The 25,795-nt window shown below is 35.4% G+C and overlaps 3 protein-coding genes across 4 annotated transcripts; all 3 read right to left on the reverse strand.

Moving 5' to 3' along the window:
* LOC109714768 lies at nucleotides 1,220–4,443 on the reverse strand (the record flags this gene model as incomplete). Its single annotated transcript, XM_020239480.1, has 2 exons — nucleotides 1,220–1,228; nucleotides 3,916–4,443. Coding segments are annotated over 2 exons (537 nt in total), but the record flags the coding sequence as incomplete, so codon positions are not given.
* On the reverse strand, nucleotides 12,468–16,668 carry LOC109714906. 2 transcript variants are annotated; one of them, XM_020239644.1, is made up of 4 exons: nucleotides 16,145–16,668; nucleotides 14,437–14,689; nucleotides 13,464–13,557; nucleotides 12,468–12,964 (listed from the first exon to the last, which is right to left on the reverse strand). In XM_020239644.1, exons 1-4 carry the CDS (start codon nucleotides 16,501–16,503, stop codon nucleotides 12,702–12,704), a joined length of 969 nt encoding a protein of 322 aa, XP_020095233.1. In that variant the 5' UTR covers nucleotides 16,504–16,668; the 3' UTR covers nucleotides 12,468–12,701. The 2 variants fall into 2 exon arrangements, with proteins under 2 accessions (XP_020095233.1, XP_020095230.1); XM_020239641.1 differs by having other exon boundaries at nucleotides 12,468–12,970; nucleotides 16,145–16,666.
* On the reverse strand, nucleotides 21,754–25,670 carry LOC109715095 (60S ribosomal protein L15-1-like). The gene is made up of 4 exons (XM_020239901.1): nucleotides 25,552–25,670; nucleotides 25,224–25,390; nucleotides 22,999–23,196; nucleotides 21,754–22,277 (listed from the first exon to the last, which is right to left on the reverse strand). Exons 1-4 carry the CDS (start codon nucleotides 25,553–25,555, stop codon nucleotides 22,032–22,034), a joined length of 615 nt encoding a protein of 204 aa, XP_020095490.1. The 5' UTR covers nucleotides 25,556–25,670; the 3' UTR covers nucleotides 21,754–22,031.

A 25,795-nucleotide genomic window follows, 5' to 3' on the forward strand; every position in this document is an offset into this window, starting at 1 on the left:
CATACATGCTTCACCACCACCCTTCTCTCTCTCTTTCTTTCTTTCTTTATTTTCTCTTTTTCTTTCTTTTTTTCTTTATTTTTTCTCTTTTCCTTCTCCCCTCACCCTCCTCCACCTCTCTCTCCGAGCTCTCTCTAGATCCTCTCACATTCCCTTTTCCCCCGTAACCCTCTTTTTCCTCTTTTTTTTTTTTTTTTTTTCTCCTGTCCTTCTCTTTTTTATTTTTTCTTTTTCCACCTGCAAGCACCTCCTCTACCTCCTTCTCTAACAAGCCGGTCCTCCCACCTTGTTGCTTTGAAAAACCATCGTGATTAGTTGAAGGGATCCGTGGGAAGTGTTAAATATAAAAATGTTTAAACACCGTTCCCTAATAGCTTAAGCTTTTAAAGTACAACGGTTGTTTCACATGGTATCAGAGCAGGAGGTTCTGAATTCGAGTCACGCTAGACTCCTAGCATATTAATTTCCTCCCATTTAATTCAAGTCCATATCATGAGCCGACTAAAAAGTCTCGAGTCCAGACGTGAGGGGGAGTGTTAAATATAAAAATGTTTAAACACCGTTCCCTAACAGCTTAAGGTTTTAGAGTATAACGGTTGTTTTATAGGAAGGACGTGGGTGAAGTTGGAGTTAGGCCATAGAAACCGCCTAGTTAGAGTCGGCGCTAAGTTCAAAGTCCAAATTTTTTATTCTCCTCCTTATATGTACACATACTTCAGTCTTAGTAACAGCACTCTTTGGGTGACTGCGAGTAGCCCCGTGAACAAAGCTGACTTCTTGACCACTTCCCAGCGAAGTTCAGGCCTAGAATATCAGTCTCCAGTGCCTTATGGTTGACTGGGGTTTTAAGTACTGTTGATCGAAAAAAGTAACTTGAGGGATACAGGTCGCAAGTTGAACAGTTGACTAATAGTCAACTATACCGAGCCATGGTCGACTAGATGACTTGTAGTGATCAACCGAGGGGCTGCAAGTAGAAGTTTCTTCCCTTAAAAATTATAGTAATTTAGTTGGAGTTTTTTGAGATTTTCATCTTATAGATACAATTGTTGTTGATTCGTACCTCCTAGCCCCTACCCTTACTACTGACGAGGATCCCGCCATCGCAAGTGAGTAGGAGACTATTACTTTTATTAATTTATGTGTCATTTCCCATGGCGATGAGAGTATTGCACTATTTAAAAAGTATGCAAAAAAATATTGCATATTTGTAATTTTGTTACACCATCTGAAAACATGTTGCACAATTTGACAAAAATTTCACCATTTGACAGGGTGTTGCAATTACTGCCAAATGATACAACATTGTTTACTTTTTAAAATCTCGCTAAATTTAATATTAAGACAAAGTAGCATATTATATTAAAAATACAATTCACAAGTCATAATATAATTTAAAAACCTATTAAATTATAATCTTATACTGTATAATTTGGCAGTACCTTCAAAACTCGTGGCATACCTACATTTACCCATTCCACGTGGCATACCTACATTTACCCATTCCACGTAGCGGGTTCCCAATACTCCTCTTTACTCCTCTCTTCTCTCTTCCCTTCTACAGGTGGCCCCGTCCTCTCTCTTCCCCTCTCTCATTCTCTCTCTCTTCCCTTCTACAGGTGGCCCCACCTCTCTCTCTTCACCTCTCTCTTCCTCTCTCTCTCTCTCCCTCCCCCTCCAAGTGGCCCCACTTTTCTCTCTCTTTCCTCTTCTCTCTCTTTCCTCCTACAGCTGGCCTTCCCTCTTCCTCTCATTCTTTCTTACTTTCTCTCTTCCCTCTCTCTTTCCCTCACATCCGTCCTCTCTCTCTCTTCACTCAACCAGTTGGTCTCCCCTCTCTCTCCTCATCTGTTTTCATAGTACCCACACATACTTTCCCTCTTATGTCAGGGAATTCGAAGTGGGCTTCAGCGACTTGGGCGGAAACGACAGTTGACACAGCAGCAGCGACAGCTTGGGCAACGTCAACGACCGTCACTGCGACGACGGGTGGCAATCACGGGGCGACAGCGACTTGGGCAGCGTTAGCAATGGACATGATGGCAACAACGTAAGGCAAAAAAAAAAAAACATAGCTCTATATCCTTTTCTCTTTTTTTTTTTTATCTTTTCTTAACTCTTCTCCTTCTTCTTTTTTTCTTCTACTCCGTACCTTCCTCTTTTTACTTTTTTCTTTTTTGAAGTTCTTCCTTCTTTGTTCTACTTCTTGCCTGATGATTGCGGGAGAGAGGCTTGGGCGGTGTGGGGCATGGCTTACACTACAACAGAATTAGGTTATAGGGACACATGTTTGGGACACTTTTGAGTAAGTGTCCCATTTATGCTAAAACTTAAAAACTCATCTACTAATGCCTAAATATAAAGCCAAATCCAACAAAAAATAAAAGATTACTCTACTCAACCCACCACATCCAGTCCAGTTGGCCCGATTACAAACAGAAAAGAAAAAAAAAGAAAAAGAAAAATCAATTACCATCTTTTCTTCTCTCTTCACTCAATCCACTGAAATTCTAGACGAAGAGCCTTTACTGTCGTTCTCCTCCGCCACCGCAGCGAACGAGATAGAGTTTCGACAGTTGCTAAATGGTTAAATAAGTATTGGAAAATTAGCAGCACTTTTTTAGGTTATAGCGACACTCTTTAACTGTCACTATATATCTAGCGACCCCACATATAGCAACACTTTTTAAAAGTGTCGGTAATTTTAGCTAGCAGCACTTTTTTGACATGTACCTACATTTAAAAGTGTCGTTATAGACCGTTTTTGTTGTAGTGTTAGCGACGTTGATTTGGCCTTGAGGATGGCTGAGGAAGCGAATATGTTGAAGTTTCTAATTTTTTCCGCAAATTTTTTTTTGCAATTTTTCGACGTCGAATCAAATTTTTTTTCATAAAATTTTCAGTGTTTTCGTGAATTTGCACGACTTTTCAAAATTTTGATTTTAGATAAAAAAAATAGCAACAATATATTTGATTTAAATTTTATTTTATATAATTTTTTTTACATTTCTTCTTAATTTTTCAGTATAAAGTATTTGAGAACTATATCGCACTTTGAAAAAAAGTATTTGAGAAAATCACCCTAAAGAAAATAAAAATTTTACTCCAAGAATTTCATGCTTTGATGATTTTTCTATTTGAGAGCTATTTTTTATGGTTTGATAATTTTTCTAGGGGCAATTGCTTATATACCCTGAAAAGTTTTCAGTTTTCTTATTTACCCCTCTTAGAAGGCTAATATTGAAAATACCCTTCTTATGTTCCAAGTCTTTCTAATATACCCGTGGAGTTAAGTTCCGTCAACTGCCGTTATCTCTGAAAAATTATCATTTTGCCCATTCCAATATACCCTTATACCGTAACTAACTTATCTTATATACCCTTCATATAGCAAATATTTTTCTTATTTGCTCTTCAAATATCAATTAACGGATGAGATCGATCGCAGCTAAACCAACTTTAGTGGCTGGAGGCATAGTTAGTTAATTTGGATTCGGCAAAAATTTGGTACATATATAATTCGGATAAAATTCGTCTTTTAATTTTTAAATTGGTTGAAAAATACGGCTAAAAAACGGATTCGACAATTTTTCGGATACGTGATTTATACGGGTATTGTACGTTCACAAATTAAAAATTCGGGATAAAAAATTCGGCTATATAATAAATATATAATAATTAATATACTATATATATTATTATTATAATTTTTATATATAGATTAATATATTTAAAATTATAATAAACATATATTAATAATATATAAGAGTTATATATTTAAAAATATTAATAAATAATTACAAATTTATAAATAAAATATTATATAATAATATTTCTATATAAAAATAAAATACTATATGAATAAATCTATTAGTTATTATTATTATTATTATCATCAGAAAACACGANTCCAACCAATGTAACATTCCTAACCTCCAAAATGCTGGATCTCCTGAAGAGTGCCCAAATCCCTTCCGTTCGAGCCTCCGACAATGATGGCGGCGACAAGGACGAAGGCCACCACTCGAGAGCGAGCACGATGGCCCCGCCCTGCCGCACGGTGCGCTCCATCTCTGCGGCGAACCTCGTGGGGAAGAGCGCGCCGGCGAGGCCAGGGGTGAAGGTGAGGTCGAAGACGCCGTCGAAGAAGGGGAGATTGTGGGGGTCGGCGCGGCTGACGAGCGGGGGGAAATCAAGGAGGTCAACGCCGGTGACGTCGGCGATGCCGGAATCGCGCACGGCAGCGACCGACTGGCAGGCGCCGGCGGAGACACAGAAGACGCGGGAGGAGTTGGAGAGGAGGCGGAGGGCGCGGAGGGGGAAGAACACAGCGGCGGAGAGGGAGGCGGCGTGGCGGGATTGTCGCTGCGGCCCTCTTGCTCTCGGTGCCGGCCAAGGTGGCGGAGGAGGACGACGACGGGAGCGATGAATTTGGCCGGAGAGAAAGAGAGGATAAGTTAAGAAAATAGTTTAATAAGGTAGGGGCAAAATAGGTATTTTAATTAGGTTTTAATTCTGGTATACATTTAATCCATGTTTAACTCGAGTTAGTTTAACAGGGACTAACTGCAGGGGTATTTTGGAATAACAGTGGAACATATGAGGGGCATTTTAGAAATAAAAAAAAGTAGGATTAGATCAGATATTTCCAGACGCATGAGGGATATATAGGCAATTATCCCATTTTTCTATTTGAAAGTTATGTCGCAATTCAGTAGTTTGATTTCAATATAATTTTTTTCTAAAAAAAATTATTTTGTATGGTTTTACGGTCGATTTATTTATATTAAACATAATCTATTTACCAGCAGGGAAGCGCGGGGTTTTCACTAGTATTAAAAAAATGCCGCATTCTATAAGAAATACAACTAACAAATTATAAAGTTCTTTTTCCTCGAGAGATGACAAAGTACTTTATGACTTATTAGTTATATTTTTTTGCAGAATGTGATATTTTTTAATAATGAAAATTTAATACGACCTCAAATTACATTATGGATTGTCAGTTGCACTTCTTATATAAGTATTATCTCTCAAGTGCAAGAGTGCCTTGGTAAACAGTATAATAGAAGTATAAATAATGAAACATGTGCAAATTGTGTAATATGCTTTTTCTTTTGCTTTATTTGTTTGTTCCTTTATTTGCTTTTCTTCTTCTATTTCCATCTTCACGATAGTTTGGAACAGATAATCTCTTACATATGAGACCCCAAGTAGTCATATATATAAGATATAATAGGGCTAAAACTTCTTAACTCGGCTATAGCATTTTGAGTGGTGACTAGGCTCAAGAGATTAAGAGCGTTAAGTGTGCTAAGACTAGAGTAGTCATAGAATAGGTGACCCTGGAAAAGTTGGGGCATCACAGTTGGTATCAGGGCCTATTATCAGTCGGAAGTGTGAGATGAGTTTCGGCTGAGCTAGGTTATACAGCAGGGAGAGCGAGTCTCTTATGTTAGAGTAAAGCACTACTTCGTCACAAGGTCGGTTAAGGCTAGCGAGATGAATCTCACATCGCCTGTTACTGTGAGTCTAAGCCTAACAAGAACATCAGAGCTTAAAGAGGGTGAGAACATGAGACCTCAGATAGTCTTATATATTAGATATAATAAGGCCAAAACCTCTTAACCTGACTATAGTATTTTTAGTGGTGGTTAGGCCCAAGAGCTTAAAAGCGTTAAGCATGATAGGACTAGACTAGTTCTAAGATAGGTGACATCTTGGGAAGTTGGGACCTCACATTACATAAGACCATCCTCCACAAGACGGCGATAGCCGCCCTGTTGCCATCAAGCACTCCACGCAGCTCCACCCCCTGCCCCGCCTTGCCCCACGCCCATTTTCACACACAACGAAGTCGATAAAAAGAGCGACCTCCCTTCATGGCCCTAGCCAAGTCAACCTCCTCGAAAAGTAAGAAGAATAAGAATAAGAACAAGAAGAAAAAAGAATAAAAAGAAAGAAGATGAATAAACAAAAAAAAGGAAGAAAAAGAAAAAACAAAATAAATAAAAAGAAAAGACATACGGCACTCTCTATAGTTACGTTTAATCATTTACTAATATAGAGCCCGCCTTTCACAGCAAGTAAATATTATTATAATCAATTAATATATATATATATATATATATATATATATATAGAGAGAGAGAGAGAGAGAGAGAGAGAGAGAGAGAGAGAGAGAGAGAGTTGAGCTAGAATACTATTGATAGCAAACGGGCTCCGTTGCCACCCATTTGTTTTTGATGATGGAGCCTCCAAATCGATGATCGGCATCGTTGAACATGATCTATACCACTTGAAGTGTTTAGAAATCAAATTTCATACATTTTCGATATTGATATCTTATCCATCGAGTGGACACAATAATGAATGACTGAAAATGAATATTCTTTAAAAAAATGATGATAGAAGTCTTGTAATCAAGATCAAAAGTATAGATCTGATTTTAAATAGTTTAAAGAATTTTCTAACAAAAATTCAATTGATTTGGATATCTTTACGCCATTAAACGAGAAAACACCTCATATCGACCATTAAAATTATAAATTTTAAAACCCTTTGATCATTACGTAAATGATATCGAAAAGATTTGAAATTTGATTTCTAAATACTTCAAGTGGTATAGATCATGTTCGACGGTGCTGATCATCGATTTGGTGGCTATATCATCGAAAACAAATGGGTGGCAACGGAGCCTGTTTGCTATCGATAGTATTCTAGCTCAACTCTATATATATATATATATATATATATATATAATATAATATAATATAATTATTAAGAATTGAAGATTGAAAAGCTATAACTAAAGAAACATGGCCGAAATGCCCATTACAATATTTTTATACATATCATAAGAAATCTAAATATAATATATTTAATTAGTACTCATGTGAATGTTCGATACAATAAAAAATAATAAAATTATTCTTTCGAATTAGTTTTGTATTACAACAGTCGCTAACTCTAAACTAGGAGTTTATACGTGAAAAAAACTATAAGCTAATAATTAAATTTAATATTTTTCTAAACGAAAATTGGCCATCAATGTTCGCTAATTTGGATGTTTTGGTATTTACGAAATAATTATCACCTGAAATAGGGGACTCAAGTGTTGTTCTTTATCAACTTCACCGCAGCGATCCTCTCCACCACATCCATCCCCTCCACCACCCACTGTACCACCGCCGCTGTCGTGTCAAGCTCAAGCACGTCCCTTGCTCAAGCACGTCCCTTGCTGCAATCATAAACTCCGTCCTGTTTGGCAAGAGAGGTGGGGAGAGAGAGAGATCAGAGAAAGAGAAAGAAGGGTGGATAAAGTCAAAATAAGGAGAGAAAAAGAGAGAAAAAGGAGGAGACAAGATCGAAAAAAAAATAGGGAAGAAAAATTATAAGAATTTTGTTATTTTGATAGAGAGAAAAAACTATAAAGATTTTGAGAAGATTTTGTGAAATCCTATGTTCACGCCCTAAATTATAGCGGAAGCTCGAATTACGTCAACAGACCCGCCGCATGCACAAGGATATACTTTATACATATGAAGCATTAACAAAACCTATTCAAAGAAGTTACTAAAGTCCAACAACAATAGGTATCAGAGTAGAATAAAACTATGTATTATAACAACACTGTAGATATACAATCATCAGTACATCAATCCTCAAAATTGTAAAACATCTCTGACCACGCCAAACCTCATAACACTGTATAGGTTGCTATATACACTGATAGGTTGTCCAACTACACACATCAAAAAGAGTAGAAGATGCTAATTATCCGTGATCCCCTTACCTCGATAAGTTGCTGGTGTTGAAGGTTCTAAAATAAAATATTAATAAAGAGGGTATGAGAACTATAATCAACCCTCTTTCATCACTGTCGCACCCCTCTCAACTGTTAGATGTGACTCGAAATCTAACATCGATTCAGGTTCGGATTTACGACTCGCCGACAGCTTCGTGGTGCGACCAATTTGGAAAAAGAAAATTATGGAGGAAAAATGAATGTCTGTGGTGGGTAGCGGAGGGCTCGGGCCGACAGGCCCGTTATGAGTTTTTCCTTTTCGTTTATCGTTTATGCCCTAGAGGCGTGTGATCGTGGTCGGTTGTAACCTGAAGAACATTGTATTCCCTTTTCGTTCCATAGTGAAGTTCTCTCCTCCCTCGCCCGTGGTTTTTCCCTGCAAAGGGTTTTCCACGTAAATCTGTGTCTCTTTATTTTCTGCTTGTGGTTTGATTGTTTTTTGTGTTCGTCATTTCATTTCCGTTTGTGCGTTTGTCGTAACATCAACCTATAATGCCATCTTAATCACCTCATCCCGAGTCTAAAGATGCTGCGGCCGTACTAACCGATAAATCTCTAGTCGTAGCCTCCTCTCAAATAAACGTTCATCCCGTATTGCAAAAGATACGCAATTCATAACTCGAACAAACTATCTCACATACTCCTGTATAGACCGATCTTCTTGCCTCATCTTCTTTAGATCATCTTCAAGTTTTTCCTTCACATTAACCAGAAAAATAGGCCCCAAATAATATCTCTTGAAACTCCTCCCAAGTCAGACTTTAGTTCATCAATTTTGACAACACGGAACCCACCTATATCGCAGGTCTAAGGAAAGAAATGGAGCGATGGTTGAGACAGTAAGGAGATGATCCACTACTGCTCTCCTAGCCTAAACGGCAACAATAACATCCTAGACTGGCTTGAAAAAAATCTTAGATGGGTGTCAAAAATATTATTATTATCTTAAATATGTCAACAGTTCTTCTCATTGGCTTAATAGTAGTAATATGGATATAGAAGTTAGTCCGCCAATTTTAACAACACGGAATCCACATAGATTGCAAATTCAAGGAACGAAACGATGGTCGAGACAGTAAAGAGATGATTTGCTACTGCTCTCCTACCTTGAATAGCAACCACAAAATCCCAGAGTGGCTCGAAAAAATTCCTTGTGAAAATCACATGAAATCAACTCTGCAATCCCATCAGCTGAAATCACATGCCTTAAAAAAGCTATCTCCCGTAACCAGAAATCGCACTTTTTCAGTTAAGCATAAAGTTTCTTCTCCTTCAAAATTTTTAATATGATCCTTAGATGCTCCTCATGTTCAACTATACTTCGGGCATTATTTTATTTAGTAGCTATTGATACCTTGACTACAGATCTATTTTGGAGTACACACAAGATTTTGTAATTGATCAAACAAATCATCAATGCACGACAAAAGATACTTATTCTTAATAGTCAACTAATTCAACTCTCAATAATCTACATATAATCTCAGTGACCCATCATTCTTCTTCACAAATAATACTGGCGCTCCCCAAGGTGACACACTGGGTCGAATAAATTCTTTCTCCAATAAATCTTGCAGTTGTGCTTTTAATTCTCGCAATTTTGCTGAAGCCATCGTGTAAGGTTATTTCTACAAAAATCCCTCAAAAGAGTCTAAACAAAAAAAAAAAATATTACAATACTCACCCTAACGTCGAAACACTGAAAAAAAAAATACGCTCGCGTCCATCGCTTATTGCAAAAGAACTGAAGCTTGTTTTCCTTTTTTTTTTTCCTTAACCGACTAATCATTCTCCCTCTCTTAGAAGGTGATAAGGCCAATGCTATGCATGGAAAGCCTACGTGGCCCCCATGCATAGAATGCAAAAATGCCCCTCAAAATCAAGTATTTTAACTTAGATGTTGGGTTACTAAGTCCGTTTTTATATCTATTTTGCGTCAAAATATATCCAACTCAGTCAAGTACTATAAAAAAATACTGACTAAAAATTTATACTACAATCTTGCCTATTTGCTAAGATCCAGTATATCACATCCTATAGGATATGATATGATATGATAGAAAAATATAGGAAGAGAGAGAGAGAGAGTTGTAGGAGTGAGGGTTAGAATTCCGGTGCATAATAATTGCCTAGGAAAGAGAGAAATTTGGAAAGATTTATAGATTATTATAAGGTCATATAAAATATGATAGAGAGAGAGATGAGAGGAGATAGATGTATCTGGAGAATGAAAACAGGAAAGGAAGAAATAGCCTGCAATGTGGAGGGAACAAAAGGGAGAACACCCGTGGATTGGAAAACCGTCAAATTATGTATAGCGAGGAGGGAGAGAGAGGTGGGTAGGGCCAAAAGGAGGAGAGAGATAGAGAGAGGAGGCGGAGATGAGATCGGAAGAAAGATGGGGAAAAAAATTATAAAAATTTTATTACTTTGATAGAGAGAAAAAATTATAAAAATTTTGAGAACATAATAATTGCCTAGGAGAGAGATATTTGAAAAAATATCTATAGATTATTATGAGATCGATCCTATAAAATATGATAGAGAATGAGAGGAGAGGGAGAGAGAAAGAAAATGCGGGGGAGAGAGATACGGAGGAGGAAGAGAGAAAAGGAAGAGAGAGCCGGCCACACAAAGAGAACAAAATGGAGAATGCCATGTGATTGGAAAACCGTCAAATTATGTATTGTGTAGATGGATAGTTGGGTTGTACTATTTATAATTTTATTGTACTATTTAAAAGAGCATTACACTCTTTCTTTTCATCTTAATACTATTTAAAAAGAGTTATGTACTATTTAAAAAAATAGTTAAAGAGTATGACACTATTTATATATATATATATATTTTTTTTTTGCACTATTTGACAAGGTGTTGCACAACAACTACTATCAAATGGCGCAATATAAAAAATCTCATTAAATATTAATATTAAAAAAGTATCATATTGTATAAAATATATAATTAACAAGTCATAATTTGACTGATCTAATTCAAATATTTCAAAGGCTTGTACATCAGAAAAATCATAACTTTTAAAATATATTACATTCAATATAAAATTATCCCAACACTTAATGAGATACAAAAAAGGTCATTGTTGGATTCAAAATAAACAAGCAACAAGAATTCAAGATTTTGATAGGCACACGTAGTCGGACAAAAATTTTATGGGCACCGCGCCCAAACAATTTGTTTGGGCACGGTGCCCGGATGGGCGCCGCGTGTGCAGCGATGCCCATCCGCACCCTCCCTTCCCCCTCTCTTTCTCTCTCTTCTTAAAAACTGAGCCCACCATTTTTTTTTTATTTTGAGGGTGCGGATGGGCGCCATTGCACACGCGGCGCCCATCCGGACATCGTGCCCAAATAAATTGTTTGGGCACAGTGCCCATAAAATTTTTGTCCCACGTAGTCTACATGAACTTTTGTCCATTTGAAATGAGGGTTAAATGCCCGTATATATTCCTTCAAAATTAACAAATAACCCATATACGTTTCTAACTATAAGATCATGTTTAAATGTATAAATATTATTTCTGAATGTATCTCTTTAATTTACTCAAAAATCTTATAATATTCAATAGATAAGGAATTTAGGCTGAAGCATTATGCTCTTCAAACCATTTTATCGGAATAAAATAAACCATCTCTAGGCGAAAAATATTATCTTAATAAATTACAAATGCTAAGATATCTTAAAAAGTAAAAAAAAAAAAAAAATCAGATTCTTACTTTTAGTTGCGCAAAAAAATTCTGGTATAAATAAGTTATTATTATAGAGTGAAAGTAAAACTATATGTCCCTCTAACTTTAACAATACTTTTTTCCAAAAAAAAAACCCCCCACATTTTCTTTTCTTTTGGTTTTGGTCAAAGGATAGGAAAGTATGGTTACAGAAAGCAACAGAAAAACAGAAGCTTCGATTATTGGACAGGGAGTAACTCCCTAATTTCTTTTCATTGGATACTCAATAATGGTGATGTTTGTCTTTTCTAACGCATTATGGATGTATTGCAAATCATGGGTGTAATAAAATATGTATAGATTTAGCAAAATATAATTGAGAAAGGGACAAAATAATGTTTTTTGTATTTTAGGTAAAGTCATGTAGACATTATTTTTTTTCATTATAAGTGCCTTTTCTGTTATGATATAATAAACGATAAATAAACGATAAATAAACATTATTGTCCCTTTAACTAGGCCACTACTACTCAATTGCAAGCTAATAAACGATAAATAAACAAATTTTAAAAAAATTCATTCTGTTGACATAGTAAATTATTATATGAATTAACGTTTAAAGTGAAAAAAAAAAGGCAATAAGATCGATAGTGGAATTTCAATGTACGATAGATGATGCGGATTTAACCTATTAAAATATAATATAAAAAAGTTAACCCAGCAAATACGGAATGTTACGAAGAAATTCATAATCTTACGGAACGAAGAGATTTCAAATTTGCTCTAATATTTTATTATCTTGTAAAAAATGGGTCAAAAATTAATTTTAACAAACATACTCAATAATAGGTTTGTTTATTTGTTTGTTTTCTTCCTCTTCCTCTTCCTCCACCGCGTAATCCACAAATATACCACAAAAATACCGAAGAATAAACAACAATTTATGATCCAAACCGTGATGCAAACTCGAGAAATTGCACAAACCAAAAGCAAATATGAAAACAGAAGCTAATCTCAAACAGCCAGAAGTTGTTGAAAAGTGCTTTTCAGTAGTCCTGCCTTTTCATCAAAAAAAAAGAAAAAAAGAAAAAAAAAAAGAGAGTGAAAGTCTCCTCTGTATTTGGCATAGGATGCTATACATATTCCGTCGCTACTACAAACTATTAAACACTTCAGGAAGCAGTAATGTCGGCAAATTATGCTTTGGGCTAAGCTTTTTCGACACGAGTAGCGACGACGATGAGGAAAACTATAACAGTGAGCATAAAAGAGGACCTTAGGGCGTCGTCGATGAATGTACTATTCTGAGGCTTCTCTTGTGAGTGAAAGAGCATGTTAAAAAGCATTCCAATTTTGTCAATAAGCTCCAGTATTTTAGCCTTCGTGTGACCGAAGATCATTCCTAGGATTCCATCTGTTCCATCTGATCTGGCAGGATTTTCGTCGGAACTCCGAGTGTCATAGTCTCCATCTGTATCTAAAAGTACATAAAAAAAAGGGTCAATGTAAAAGAGTAAGGACATTAACTAGGATAAAAGATATAGATACTACGTGAAGTACAGAGCATTTTAAATGGGTACCTAAATTCAAAAAATTTAATTTTTTGCGCCTAATCATTCGATATTTAACAGTACTTGTAATTTTGTTTATGGGTATTCTGTAAAATAATGAATATATTTTGTTGATCGCATTTAAAGCTAACCAACATGATTAATAACATTTGAGGATTAAAGGATTTCTCCCTTCCGAGAAAAGGAATCAAGAAGAGGAAGTATTATCTGGATAGGTTTAACGGGATTTGAGAACGAAATGATTGATCAATCAACTGGATTCTTTTTCTTATTTTGCCTTAACCACAATACATCCAAACCATGTACTTTACTATGACTGTTTAAGAAGAACATGAACATACAAGGTCCAAAATTTCTTTGGATTCTAAAGTTTATTTTCTGAAAAGATTTTGAGCTCACCTTCGCAGAATGATTTCTTGAATTCCTGCACTACATCGTTCTTCATGACAGCATCCCACACAGCTTTATCAGATGACAGCGAAACAACCATTTTCTGTATAAAAGAGAAAAAATAATTGGTTAAATATGATCAAACTCCATAGGCAGTCACAAAAGTGCTCGCATAAGGATGGGGAACTACTCCACGATTTCTAATCATTCTACAGTAAAAAAATCCGCAAGTTTAATACCGCATACAAGAAACAAATATCACAAACTTTGAACCATCGTTGAAAGATAATCAGAACACAAATATAATATAAGTAGCATTGATCCAACATTTCAATTGCACTGCATTTTCAGGGTCTTTATTCTCTTTTTTTCCAGCTTAATTCATACATCTTACTCGAGTTCTAATGCCAAAAAAAAAAAAGAAAAAAAAGAAATCAATATGCAACTGTGCTTGTAGAGGCTATTTTTAATGCATGATCTGATACCCTACTCCCAACCACAACAAGAATAAAATCAGCCAGCCCTTCCTGTTAATTGTAATACAATCTTGGCTGAAACAGAATCAGACAATATAGGAATTTTCAGGAAAGCTGACAGATAGGATAGTTACCTTCTTAATTGCAGATTAGTACAGTGGAACCCAGGAGCCAAGATGAGAAAGAAATTTTTTTTTTTTATATTTATCAAAAAAAAACCCTGAATCCTCTAAAGCATACATAAGCCAAAGAGCCAGACTGAATAGATTTATTCTGTTTGACAAACTATTTTGAAAAAGAAATGGCAAAGTGATGAATTGTTCAAATATGAAGATAAATTTAAAGAAAATCATAGCCTGGTACTGTTTTCTTTTCATTATGAAATCATGGACTACTACTGAAAAAAAAAGGCGCGGGAATTGACAGAAGCAATTCAGAGCACAAAATGCTGAAAAAGTTGAAACAAGAGCATTTTATGCGAATGATACAATAAGCTTCCGTGTCACCTGAACAGAAGGATTTATCTGCAACAAGCGAAATGCGTCGTAAACTTTCTCATGCTCTCTCGACAGAGAAGTTCTTGATGTATAGAGATTCATTGTAGGCTCAATCCAATCAGAATGTGATTCTGCTGAAAACTCATCTGATGAACCTCCAGATTTAGCCGCAGGAATCACTTCCTTATCAGCTGCATTTTGTTCCAAATTAGAGGCATATCCATCTTCCGCGACCTGAGAAAACATTGCCGGTACGAATGTCCTACAAGTACAAAAGCAACATCAAGCAAGTGAGAAGGAGAAAACCTTTCATCAACAAGAACAATGATAAACTAACTTACATCAGCAAGAAAATGATAAGTTGTTAGTTTGGCCTGGTTTCAACAACAACTTGTCTACTAAAGAAAGTAGAAACTTCCAAACCAAATGTTTAGCGAAGAAAAAAGGTCGCAAGAATCTCCGATTTGAAGCTTTCGCTTCCACTACAGTGAGAAGCTGTGGGAAAAGCTCCTTGGACAAATAGGCACTAAGTTATGCAGATTGGAACAATGTAAAGTCGATAGTATTTACATGAAACTTCATATTAAGAAAAGAACCTTTTCTTGTGCTCAACTAATCAATAGGAGAATAAAATTCCCATAGTTGGATCCAATGTAAGCTTTAAATTATATGAAAAGGGAAACAACATATGGAAAGTCCTACACATCCCACTCTCTTTTTCCTGTTAATCAAAATTCTACAGCAAAGTACCATACTGTTGAGATGCACAAATATTTGAAATTTGCTGTGCAGAACAAAAAAAGAAAAAAAAGAAAATATGTAAAAACCTAAGCTTTATTAAATTGAGAAAAATTCTTAAAATGACTCGGTACGTCATACATCCAGTGCGCCACACTTGATCACTCCCATCCATCAGATCTCCATACCATCATGTGTGCAAACCGTAGCCGGCGACTAGTTACAATATTTTGCCTATGTAAAAATTAAGATAAAAATATACAAAACTTACTTGAACTATCGACAATTTTGAATTAACTATCCAATCTTTCATAATTTTAAATTTACTATCCGATCTTTCAATTTGTTTGAAAGTTTGAATTGAGTCAATCAGTAGTATTTTTACTTTAAACTTTAAGCTAATTACTTACTTCAATAAATTTACAGTTGTGAGGACTATATGAAGTATGACTAAACTTGTGAAGATAAATAACGCATTCATATTTTGACTTACTCAAATCAAACATACTAAAGAGTTGGCTAGTAAATTAAATAAGTTTATGGTTTCAAATAAGTTTTGTACATCTTTACCAGAAAATTAAAAGATGGACTGTAAATAAATGATGATGGCGGTGCAGAAGATGTAGAGATGCACCAGGTGCAGACATCAATTTTCTCACTTCGTACTTCTTAGCATAATTGTATGGTTGTTATTTGTATTGTTGTTTCTGAGGTCAACAGTTTTGAATCTTTCCATGTATAATATACCAGCTTTGCTTTCAAAGAAAAAAAAAAATTGTATTAAAATAGTATCATCCTTATAAGCAAACTTTAAAAAAAAAAAAAATGAAGGACTAATGAAGCACAGTGCATGAGATGTACACAAATTTCTCCTCCTCTGTAGATTGTGTTGTACTTTAATTCATTACTTAATTTAAATAAGTAACGAGTTCAACAAAATAGGGGGAAAAGAGTGTTGGTATTTTGAAGAGATTATTACTGTTGAAGGGCGGAGACGGCCTCGTCCACCTCCTCCGTGGTCGGGACCCTCCCGAACACCAACCTCTCCGGAAACCCTAGAAACCCTAACTCTCCCGCGGCGTCCTCTTCCGCTTCTCCTCCATCGACGTGCTCCCACTCGTCCCCCTCGCCCTCGTACGAGGCGGCGGAGAACGTCGGCGGCGAGGTCGGGGACGCCGGAGACGAGGTGGACGACGACGAGGAGGGCTGCGGCACCTGCAAGGCTCGCGAAACCCTAGCGGACGTCGGCCTCGCCGCCCCCGCCCCCGCCGCCGCCGCCGACGCCGATATCACCGCCCTGAGCACGCTCTCTCCGCCCATCCCCGGCGTCCTCCTCATCTCTCCCTCTCTCTTCTCTCTCTCTCTCCACTCCCACTCTCTCTCTCTCTCTCTACTCTCTCTCTCTACTCTCCTTATCTCCTCTGCGTCGCAACAACGATACCTACCGATATCACCGCCCCCGCACGCGGCTATGCTGTTGTTTTTTCTTTTTTCTTTTTTCTTCTTTTTTTTTTTTGGTTTTGTTTGTGAAAATGCATGGAGATCCCTCGGCTACAAAAAAAAAAAAAAAAAAAAAAAAAATCTAGAATACACCAATTATATTGAATACGTGGCATTTTCAATCAATAAAATAATTTTTTTAAGATTAATTCGACACATCATAATTATAAAAATTATTTTTACTTATTTTTACAAAAAGAAGAGATATAATTAATTTGTTATTAGTGATGTGGTGCAAGTGTGATACAGTAGATTTTTTTCTCAACTGCATACCGTTCTATTATAGAAAACTCTCTTATAAAAATTTATTTTTTTTTACTTTTTTAATCTAACTTTCAAAAACCTCAATTTTATTTCCTCAACGTTTTAAATTATATTACATTTAGCCTTCCTTCCGTTAGAATTTTATTACTATTCTATTCATTTCTTATAATTTATATTAAAAATACCTTTTAAAATGACATAAGCACAATTGGATCATTTTGCTCTTTTTATTACCGCCGTTTTTTTAAAAAAATATTTTTAAAATTTTAAGGTGACAGAATATAGATTTTTAAAAGTCAGAAAGTAAAAATAAAAAAATAAATATTTATAAAAATATTTTTTATAATTTAACCATAATAAAATTCACACTTGTTGAATGTACTCAAATAATATCTATATCTTTTGAATATTGCTTGCATAATTATTTGAAAGAAAAATTGCATATTAATATGTTGGCAATTGCGTACGTCATTATTTAATTTCAAATGTCAGAAGTCTAGAGCGCCAGCAGTGCTAAGCTCATAATTCAATTTGGATTATAATCTCACAACTCTGGCGCCAAATTTAGTTCACCACTCTTATCAATATTTTTTCTTTTTCTTTTTTTACTAAACACCAAAAAAAGATCGTTGAAATCCTAGCAACAAAATTAGATTACAATTGTAATCTTTTTCAAAAAAAAAAAGAAAAGTTGACGGGAGTATTTCAAAATAAACTATAGTTTGAAAAAATAAAAAATAAAAATAAAATTACAGAAAATTTTTTTGTCAATACACGTTTTCTTACTTTCTTCCCTGTTATTCAAAAATTTACACTTTGCCCTTTTAAAAAATAAAAAATGTTCAGTTAAGGTTCCGTTTATATCTTATTTTTTATACTCAAAATATCAATAAAATCCTCATTCAAACCCACACACGTACCCTCGGCTGCGCCTCACCCTCCGCTACGTCGCCCTCGCCCACCTCTCTGACCATACCTAGACACACACTATCGCCCCTCTCCGCCGCCGGGATGAACGAAGTTGGGGAGAAGGAGATGAAAAAGATCAGAGCAATTTGATCATTTTATTATACCGCACTCTCTGTGAATATTTTTTTATTTTTCAAGAGGATAAAGTATAGATTTTTAAATAGCAGAAAAAAGGTTAAAAAATGGATATTGACAGAAGGGTTATATGTAATTGAGCCAAAAATAAGGAAAAACTTCAAACACCCCTCCGTGATTTTGCACTTTCTTACTTTAGTACCCTGTGGTTTAAAATATATAAAGTTAGTACTTTGTGATTTCACACTTTCTCACTTTAGTACCCTATGGTTTAAAGTGTATCAAGTTAGTACCCTGTGGTTTCGCATTTTCTCATTTTAGTACCCGTGGTTTAATATTTTGTTGAATTATATACCCCGAAATAAATAATAAAAAGAGAAAATTGAAACCACATCGTACTAACTTGATACAAAAATGAAACCACAGAGTACTAAATTGATACACTTGAAACCAAATGGTACTAAAATGAGAAAGTGCGAAACCACAAGGTACTAACTTGATACACTTTAAACCACAGGGTACTAAAGTGAGGAAATGCGAAACCACAGGTGGTTTTGCAGTTTCCCCAAAAATAAATAATGCATTTACAAATAATGCATTTAGTTTACGCTATAATTAGTCCATTATTATCTCATATAATTCCTTATTTCGTAATGTTATGAATAAACTGCATGTCGCCCAAATAAATATGAGGACGTACGGAAAGCAAATAAGAACTTTTGCCGTGGTGTTTACGTGAAAATAAAAAAGAAAAATTCATCAATCCCTTGGAAGAGAAATACGCATGAGAAGTTTCGTAAGTAGTAATAAACATATAAAAAGAGCGGAGTGTGAGGTGGGAAGAGGAGAGAAGATGCCGTGACACGCTACGGCGAGAGAGTGACAACTGACAAATTGAGATCGGGACTTCGGAGGGGTTTTTTTTTTTTTTTTTTTTTTTTTCATAAATAAATAAAGGGTAAACATCAAATATCATTCCCCTAGTTCATATTTTTTTATTTTAATACTATATAATTTAAATTGTATTAATTTAGTATACTGTGATTTTATTTTTCTCCTTTCGTTAGATTTTTTTTCGTTAAATTAGTGACAAAGTTTAAACTAAAAAATATTAAAGTGAATATTAAATAAATTTATGTCATTATGTGTGGTATCTGAAGTTTTTTGTATATAATTTAACAAAATGTTAACAAAGGAGCCGACGAAAAGCGAAAATAAAATTATAAGATACTAAATTAATATATTTTGAACTAAAGAATACTAAAATAAAAAAAAATGAAATCATGAGTGGCATTTGAAGTTATCCATAAATAAATAAATAAAGAGACCAGGATACTGCTATGTATACTGATACTTCATATATCCGTGTACGGTGTATTAAGAACTATTTACCTATCTAGCCTCTTTACAAAAAAAATATTCCCTATCTAGTCTTCTTTTGAAAAATATTCCCCATCTAGCCTCATTTTCAAAGATTAGAGAAAAAAAGAGAAATTAATACTTTTAATATATATTAAGGGGTTAAGTGGGGGAGATTATCTTTTTCTCTCTCCTCTCCTATTTCTCGAGATCCCTTCCCACTCTCTAATTTTTGCGTATAATTTATCTCATATCGATTTATTTCAAAATAGAAAATTTTTATAAAGCGCATCAATCTTTTTATATTTTGATGAAAATATTATACATGGTTCGGAAGAAATTGATTATAATAGTCCTGATCCAAAACTATTTGGATTTCTCGTACTTTAGGTTTTAATACATTAAAACATAAAATTTATAGGCCGAATGGAATCAAGATTATTTTGATATAAAAATTAATAGGAGAGGAGAGAGAAAAAGATAATCTCTCCCACTTAACCCCTTAATATATATTAAAGAAATTAATTTCTCTTTTTTTCTCTAATCTTTGAAAATGAAGCTAGATAGGGAATATTTTTCAAAAGGAGGCTAGATAGGGAATATTTTTTTATAAAGAAGCTAGATAGGTAAATAGTTCGTGTATTAATGTATGTGTATGGGAACAAATAAAATGGCGTTGGCCTCGGGAAGTGTGATGTTTTAGGAGACTAGATAAAAATAAAAACAATGTTAGATGTACACTTTTATATCCTACACTTTTTAATTGGAGAATTATATAAGTAAAAGAAAATAAGCACATTGGTATAGACCATAAAAAATATACGAGCGTAAAATAACGAGAGGCTTTTTTTTTTTTTTCGGTGGCTGAAACTAATTAAGGCTTAATTTGCATAACGTGTAGTGAGAAAGTATGATAAAAAAATATTATATTTATTTTTTTCATGTAATATTTTATTTCGTTTATTACGATGAATCGATTATGATATATTTTTTACGGTTCTAACCGAAAACGGACAAGTGTATTTGTATATGCTTTTATTCCCAGTCCATTTTATCTGAAAGCGCTAGATGGACCTAAATATCAAACTAAGTTTAAGACATTTTAGTGATTGAAACTAATTAATAACAGATAAAAATAAATAAGTAATGCTAGTAATATATCTAAAAATAAATATAGATGTGGCATTTACCCAAATATAAACCATAAGGTCCTCCTTTGGTGTCCTTGTCGTTTTTGCAATTTAATCTATCAATAAATTTTTGTTTAATTTAGCATACAAATAAGGTTTTCTCTTGGTATCATGATTAATTAACTTGCAATAGATTTCCATCTAAGTGAGAAATAATAAATTTTTAAAAAATAATTTGAAATTTTAAAAATTATTTTTAAATTTTTTTTTTTTTCTTGCGAAAGAAATATTATGAATATAAGGATTGAAAACAATCCAAAGTACGCCTCACACCTTTTTTATGTGAAAATTCTATTTGAAAATAAAAGAAAAAACTAAGTTCCAGATGTTGCAATTGGGCCTCAAACTGCACATCCAACTACAGCATATAAATCATGCAAAAAAACAAAAACGACCTGTTAAAGTGCCGTACCTCGGATCGACAAACATTCTCAATAATAATAATAATAATAATAATAATAATAACAACAACAATAATAAAAGTTTAGAACCTTTAAAAATTTATTAGAGGTTTGGTTATCAACCCTGAAAATTTTGCCAATGCAAGCCCCTATATTTTGTATTTTAAAGCCCCATGAAATAATGTGCAAAATAAGTGGCCCCAGAATCTTGAAATTCATAAACTACACAAGATCATTGAAATTTCAAAGCCGAGATATCAAACTGGGGAATCACTCAGCAGTACAACAGGTACAAAAATAACGAAACCCACTACACATCAGATCATTCATAGAACAAAGCATGTCAAATAAACTTCATCATTGATGATCCAAACAATATTGTAATTTCTTGGAAGAAAAAAAAATCAACACTTGATTGAGTAGAATCAGCATTCTTTTCAATCTGGAGCTCTACAAATTCAGAAGCTGAAAATGATTATCATATCTTTGCAAGCAACAGATCAGAGAACAAGTGAAGTTCTGCAGGACGGTGCACAGGACATGGAACTAATTAACTTCATCAACACGAGCCACATGATTCACCGAGCCACAAGTCCAAAGCATAAAAAATGAAACTTGATGATTTGTTGGTGCACAGTTTTTCATTAAATCCTAGCAGTCATTCATAAAAATCAACTTTCAAAAGAAGCAGAAGCTTACAAAAAAGTAAAAAAAAGAGCTACTTTGAGGGTCTGAAAAGCTCATCTTAGCTAGTCGCTGTCCCTGTATCCGGCCAATCATAGGCTCCAGACAGTTTCGATCTCAAAAGCCAACATAAATGCCATAAAATCTGAGGTTGAAATAAGCATACAGCAGCAAACACTATGAACTCAGAAGGTAAACAAGATTATCATAATTTCGATGCCAACAAATCAACTAAAAATCTAGCAAACTCTGTCGCCGGCAGGAAACAACACATGATTGATAGAACCAAGAACGCCAAGCATACTTAAGAAGTAGAAAAGGAAATGAAATGGTTCGAACAAAAGCTATTAGATTGAAGTCCCAATAAAGCCAAAATTTCATAGTGAAAATAGCTTGCGAGCTAAGAAAAATACTCTTAAGTTATTTAGCGGTATCGGCGGAGAGAGACAGTCTGATTGCGCTTCCAGGTGGCACGGCGGGAGGGGCGGGCCTTGTGGTGGGGATGACCTTTGCCGCGCAGCCCGCGGTACTTCTTGCCGGCTGACGTGAGCCCGCGGAGCTCCCGGTGCTTATGAACGCCCTTGCAGATCCAGTTGATCCGCGGGTCATTCCTGATGGCGTTGTGTGCCGCATCCACTAAGATCACCTCGTAGTACTTGTATGTTGAGTCCTGAAAGTAACGTAATAGTGAAAGAGTTTGGATTTCATGAGCGGAAAAAAATAGGCAATGCATAAGAAAGGGGAAATGAGTCTATTTGAAGAAACAGTATTACAAGCAAAATAGTATCTGCATGCTGAAGCATTTGGAAAACAAAGTTGTAAAGTTTTTAATGCAGTGGGGATTTAAAATGAGCTTTCAAGTCGCAAAAAACAGCTCTAAATTAGAGTTTCTACTTCTGCTGCAGCATAGCGGCACTAAGTATATTTTAGCAGAAAGAAGTAGCTACTGTTGCTTTGAAAAAGCCTACTCAAACAGAAGTTGTGAGAAAGATCCAGCCAAACACAAGAGGCCCAAGAAGCTTTCCCATCAAAATCCTTTCAATAGCTTATCAATGCAGCAAAGCAGAAACTTCAAATCTGATGTCCTGCTTTTTGTGGGCCACAAGCTTATTTTAACCTCGTACAACAGCAAAAGCTCTGAGGCTTCCTGTTAATCAAATGCCCTAGTGCTGCTTCTCAAAGTGGAGAAGCTCTACCAGAAGGTAGGCCAGAGAGGCACTTGAAAATAGCAACAAAATGTCACAAGGATGATCACCTACATAACTGAGTAAAGGACACTTTTATTTTCCTACCATTAACATTCAACAGCGACAATATTATTTTTGGTAAATTTATGCAGAAGTAGTTAGTTAAGAGTAATCTCTGTAGAGGTTAGGGAACAGTGTGCAAACCTCATTAATCCAGTACGAGTTGAGAACCTTAAGGCCGCCCAGTTTACGACCAGCTCTTTCCTCGGCAACTGACCTCTTGTTCCTCTGGAACTTGAGCTGGGTGATACCCTGGTTCTTTGGCTTGCCGTAAACAATACCCTTGGGGACTGGCCTCTTCCTCCCTCCACGCCTAACACGAACACGATAAATCACATAACCCTGCACATCAAAGAATAAGATCATTTAAAGGTTATGCACCATTCGGGCAGGATGTACTAGTACACCCATAATTTAAACACCATTACTAAATGTTTCGAGTTGTAATGGTAAAAACAAAAATGTAAGCAACAAATTGTTTAGGAAACAGAGACGCAATGAAGCTTCAAAAAACGAGTAAGACATTAAGTTTTATTGCATAAGAGAGATATTTCTGAGCTTTCACAAAATAATATGGACAAAGCAACAAAGTATATGAAGACAGCTTATTAAAAAGAAAAGGCAGCCTCAGGTATGCAGAGAACTAATCAATCACAAAACCAAAAGTGCATAAATCTCTCAAAAGTGTTTCCAACAAAAGCTGAGACATCGAAAAGCAAATGTGAATTATCATAATAATATATAGCTTTCCTGACTAAAAATCACAAATAAAGCATGCTTGCAAGGATTATTTCTAGCCTATTAAAATATGCAGCACCTATAGACCAGCTATTATAACTACAAGCAAAGCGAGGGTTCATAAGTTGCGAGGATCTAACATTACAAACCACCTAAATACCAAATTACAAAAATTTATCGAGATTTCAATGCAGAATGCGTACATAGAAAATTACAAACAGCATAACGTGAATCGCAAGCAAAGTGAAAAATCAGCAGATACACACATAATCAGGTCAATCTGATCATGCTTTGTAATCAGATTAAGGGAGTTTAATTTCATACTAGTAATTTAAGAGATAAGTGGCAGAAGGTGACATAAGGATTTGTGCTTGCTATAATCTTTTGCTTCGATTCCCCAACAAACGGGCTCTCATAGTCTCATTGTGAAATGGGATTGGTGAATGAAAAAAAATAATATGAATGAATAATCTCCAATATTAAATCCTAGAACACTGATCGTAGTAGCATAACTCACGACTATAGAAACTTGATAAATACAGATCTGTTTATCCATTTTAATGTAATTATCGAATGAGAAAACAAGATGAAATCAACAAATCAATTACGTAAAAAATGTATAGAGACACCCTCAATTATAGGTCATTTTGAAATGACCCCCCCTCCATTTTCCCCCCAATCAACAGCTCTACTTTTGGAACCTTTTTTTTCTTTTTCTGTTTGGTGATTCTAATCGAATAGGTTAGAGATTTTAATAAATCCAACAGTAGCTCTGTCAAATTTAATGGTTCTAATCACTCTTTGCAGACAAAACTGCAATAATTAGCAATGAATATTTCATATAGCTACCAAATTAAACAAAATCCTTAATTTAACAAACTAAAATAACTCAAAAAATTGATAGGCCGTAGTAACAATAGAAAAGTTGATTAGCCTATTTCAAAATGGCCTATAAATGAAAAGGCCTTAGTATATGTTACTAATTAATTACAACAAACTACCACCATCTACAACATGCAAACACCAAATCCAACAATTGAGAATTAACCCTGATGCAGTAATCAAGATAGAGAACTGAACAATGACAAGTGGAAAACAGCAGCTATCTACCGAATGTCCTAGATTCCAACGGTGTCATGACTACATAAGCTTCATATAGTTTCATTCATCAACCTAGTAATTTAATCGCATTAGAGACACGTTAGCAAAGCAATCACAATCAACTGCAGTCATCATGAAACCTCGAACACCACTCTGCATACCACAAAATCGTCGATAACATCGGATAACCTAACGAAGACCTATGCAATGTCTTAGATACTACAACTGCTGCATCTATACAAGCTTGGCACAGATTCATCATCTATATAGTATTCTAATCATATAATATACACGACTAAATTCACAAATTAATACAAATCAACTAAGATCTTTGGAATAGCGGTCAAAATCATGAAACAAACAAACATGTTGAAACCATGAAAGGCACAACAAAATAAACATAATTAATCACAATTGGATGCAGTTTTTTTTTAATCTTCTATTTACGGTGATCAAAATCCTGACAAAAACAACAACATCATTTTAACAACATCCAAAGCGATCTATCAAAAAGCTCTAGAAATCAACACCTGCTTGGCCTTGTAGCCGAGTCGGCGAGCCTTGTCGGGGCGCGTCGGCCTCGTGACGCGGACGATCGAGGGGTGTTGCCGGTACTCCCAACACCTCACGCGCTGCAGAAATCGCATCACATCGGATTGCTTCTTCCTCCATAGCTCCGACACGTACTTGTACGCCCCTTTGGCACAAAAAAAAACCCCAAAAAATCGATCAACAATGCGTATACGAGATCGATCCAACGAGGAAACGAAGAAGACGCTACAGCATGCTGGAGATCGAGAGATGTTTGCGGAATATGGCGATGGAGAGAAGGGGTTTGTATCGGAACCGAGAGCTCACCCATTGCTGCGAACGAGATCTCGGGGCGTGGCGGCGAAAACGAGCTCGGGAGGAAGAAGACGGGGTTTATAAAGGAAAGAGGAGATGGGCATTAACTGATCAGAGCCGTTGGATTTATTTTGTGTGATCGGGATCGTTCGCTTGGCGATTCACGGGGAACTAGCTAGGGTTTTTGCGGCGTGCTTTGCAAACTAGTCCCTCAAATCTTTAGTAATTTGTACAGGACCATTATTTATTTGACTTT

This window comes from Ananas comosus, linkage group 9, assembly GCF_001540865.1.
Source record: "Ananas comosus cultivar F153 linkage group 9, ASM154086v1, whole genome shotgun sequence".
Classification (NCBI taxonomy): domain Eukaryota; kingdom Viridiplantae; phylum Streptophyta; class Magnoliopsida; order Poales; family Bromeliaceae; genus Ananas; species Ananas comosus.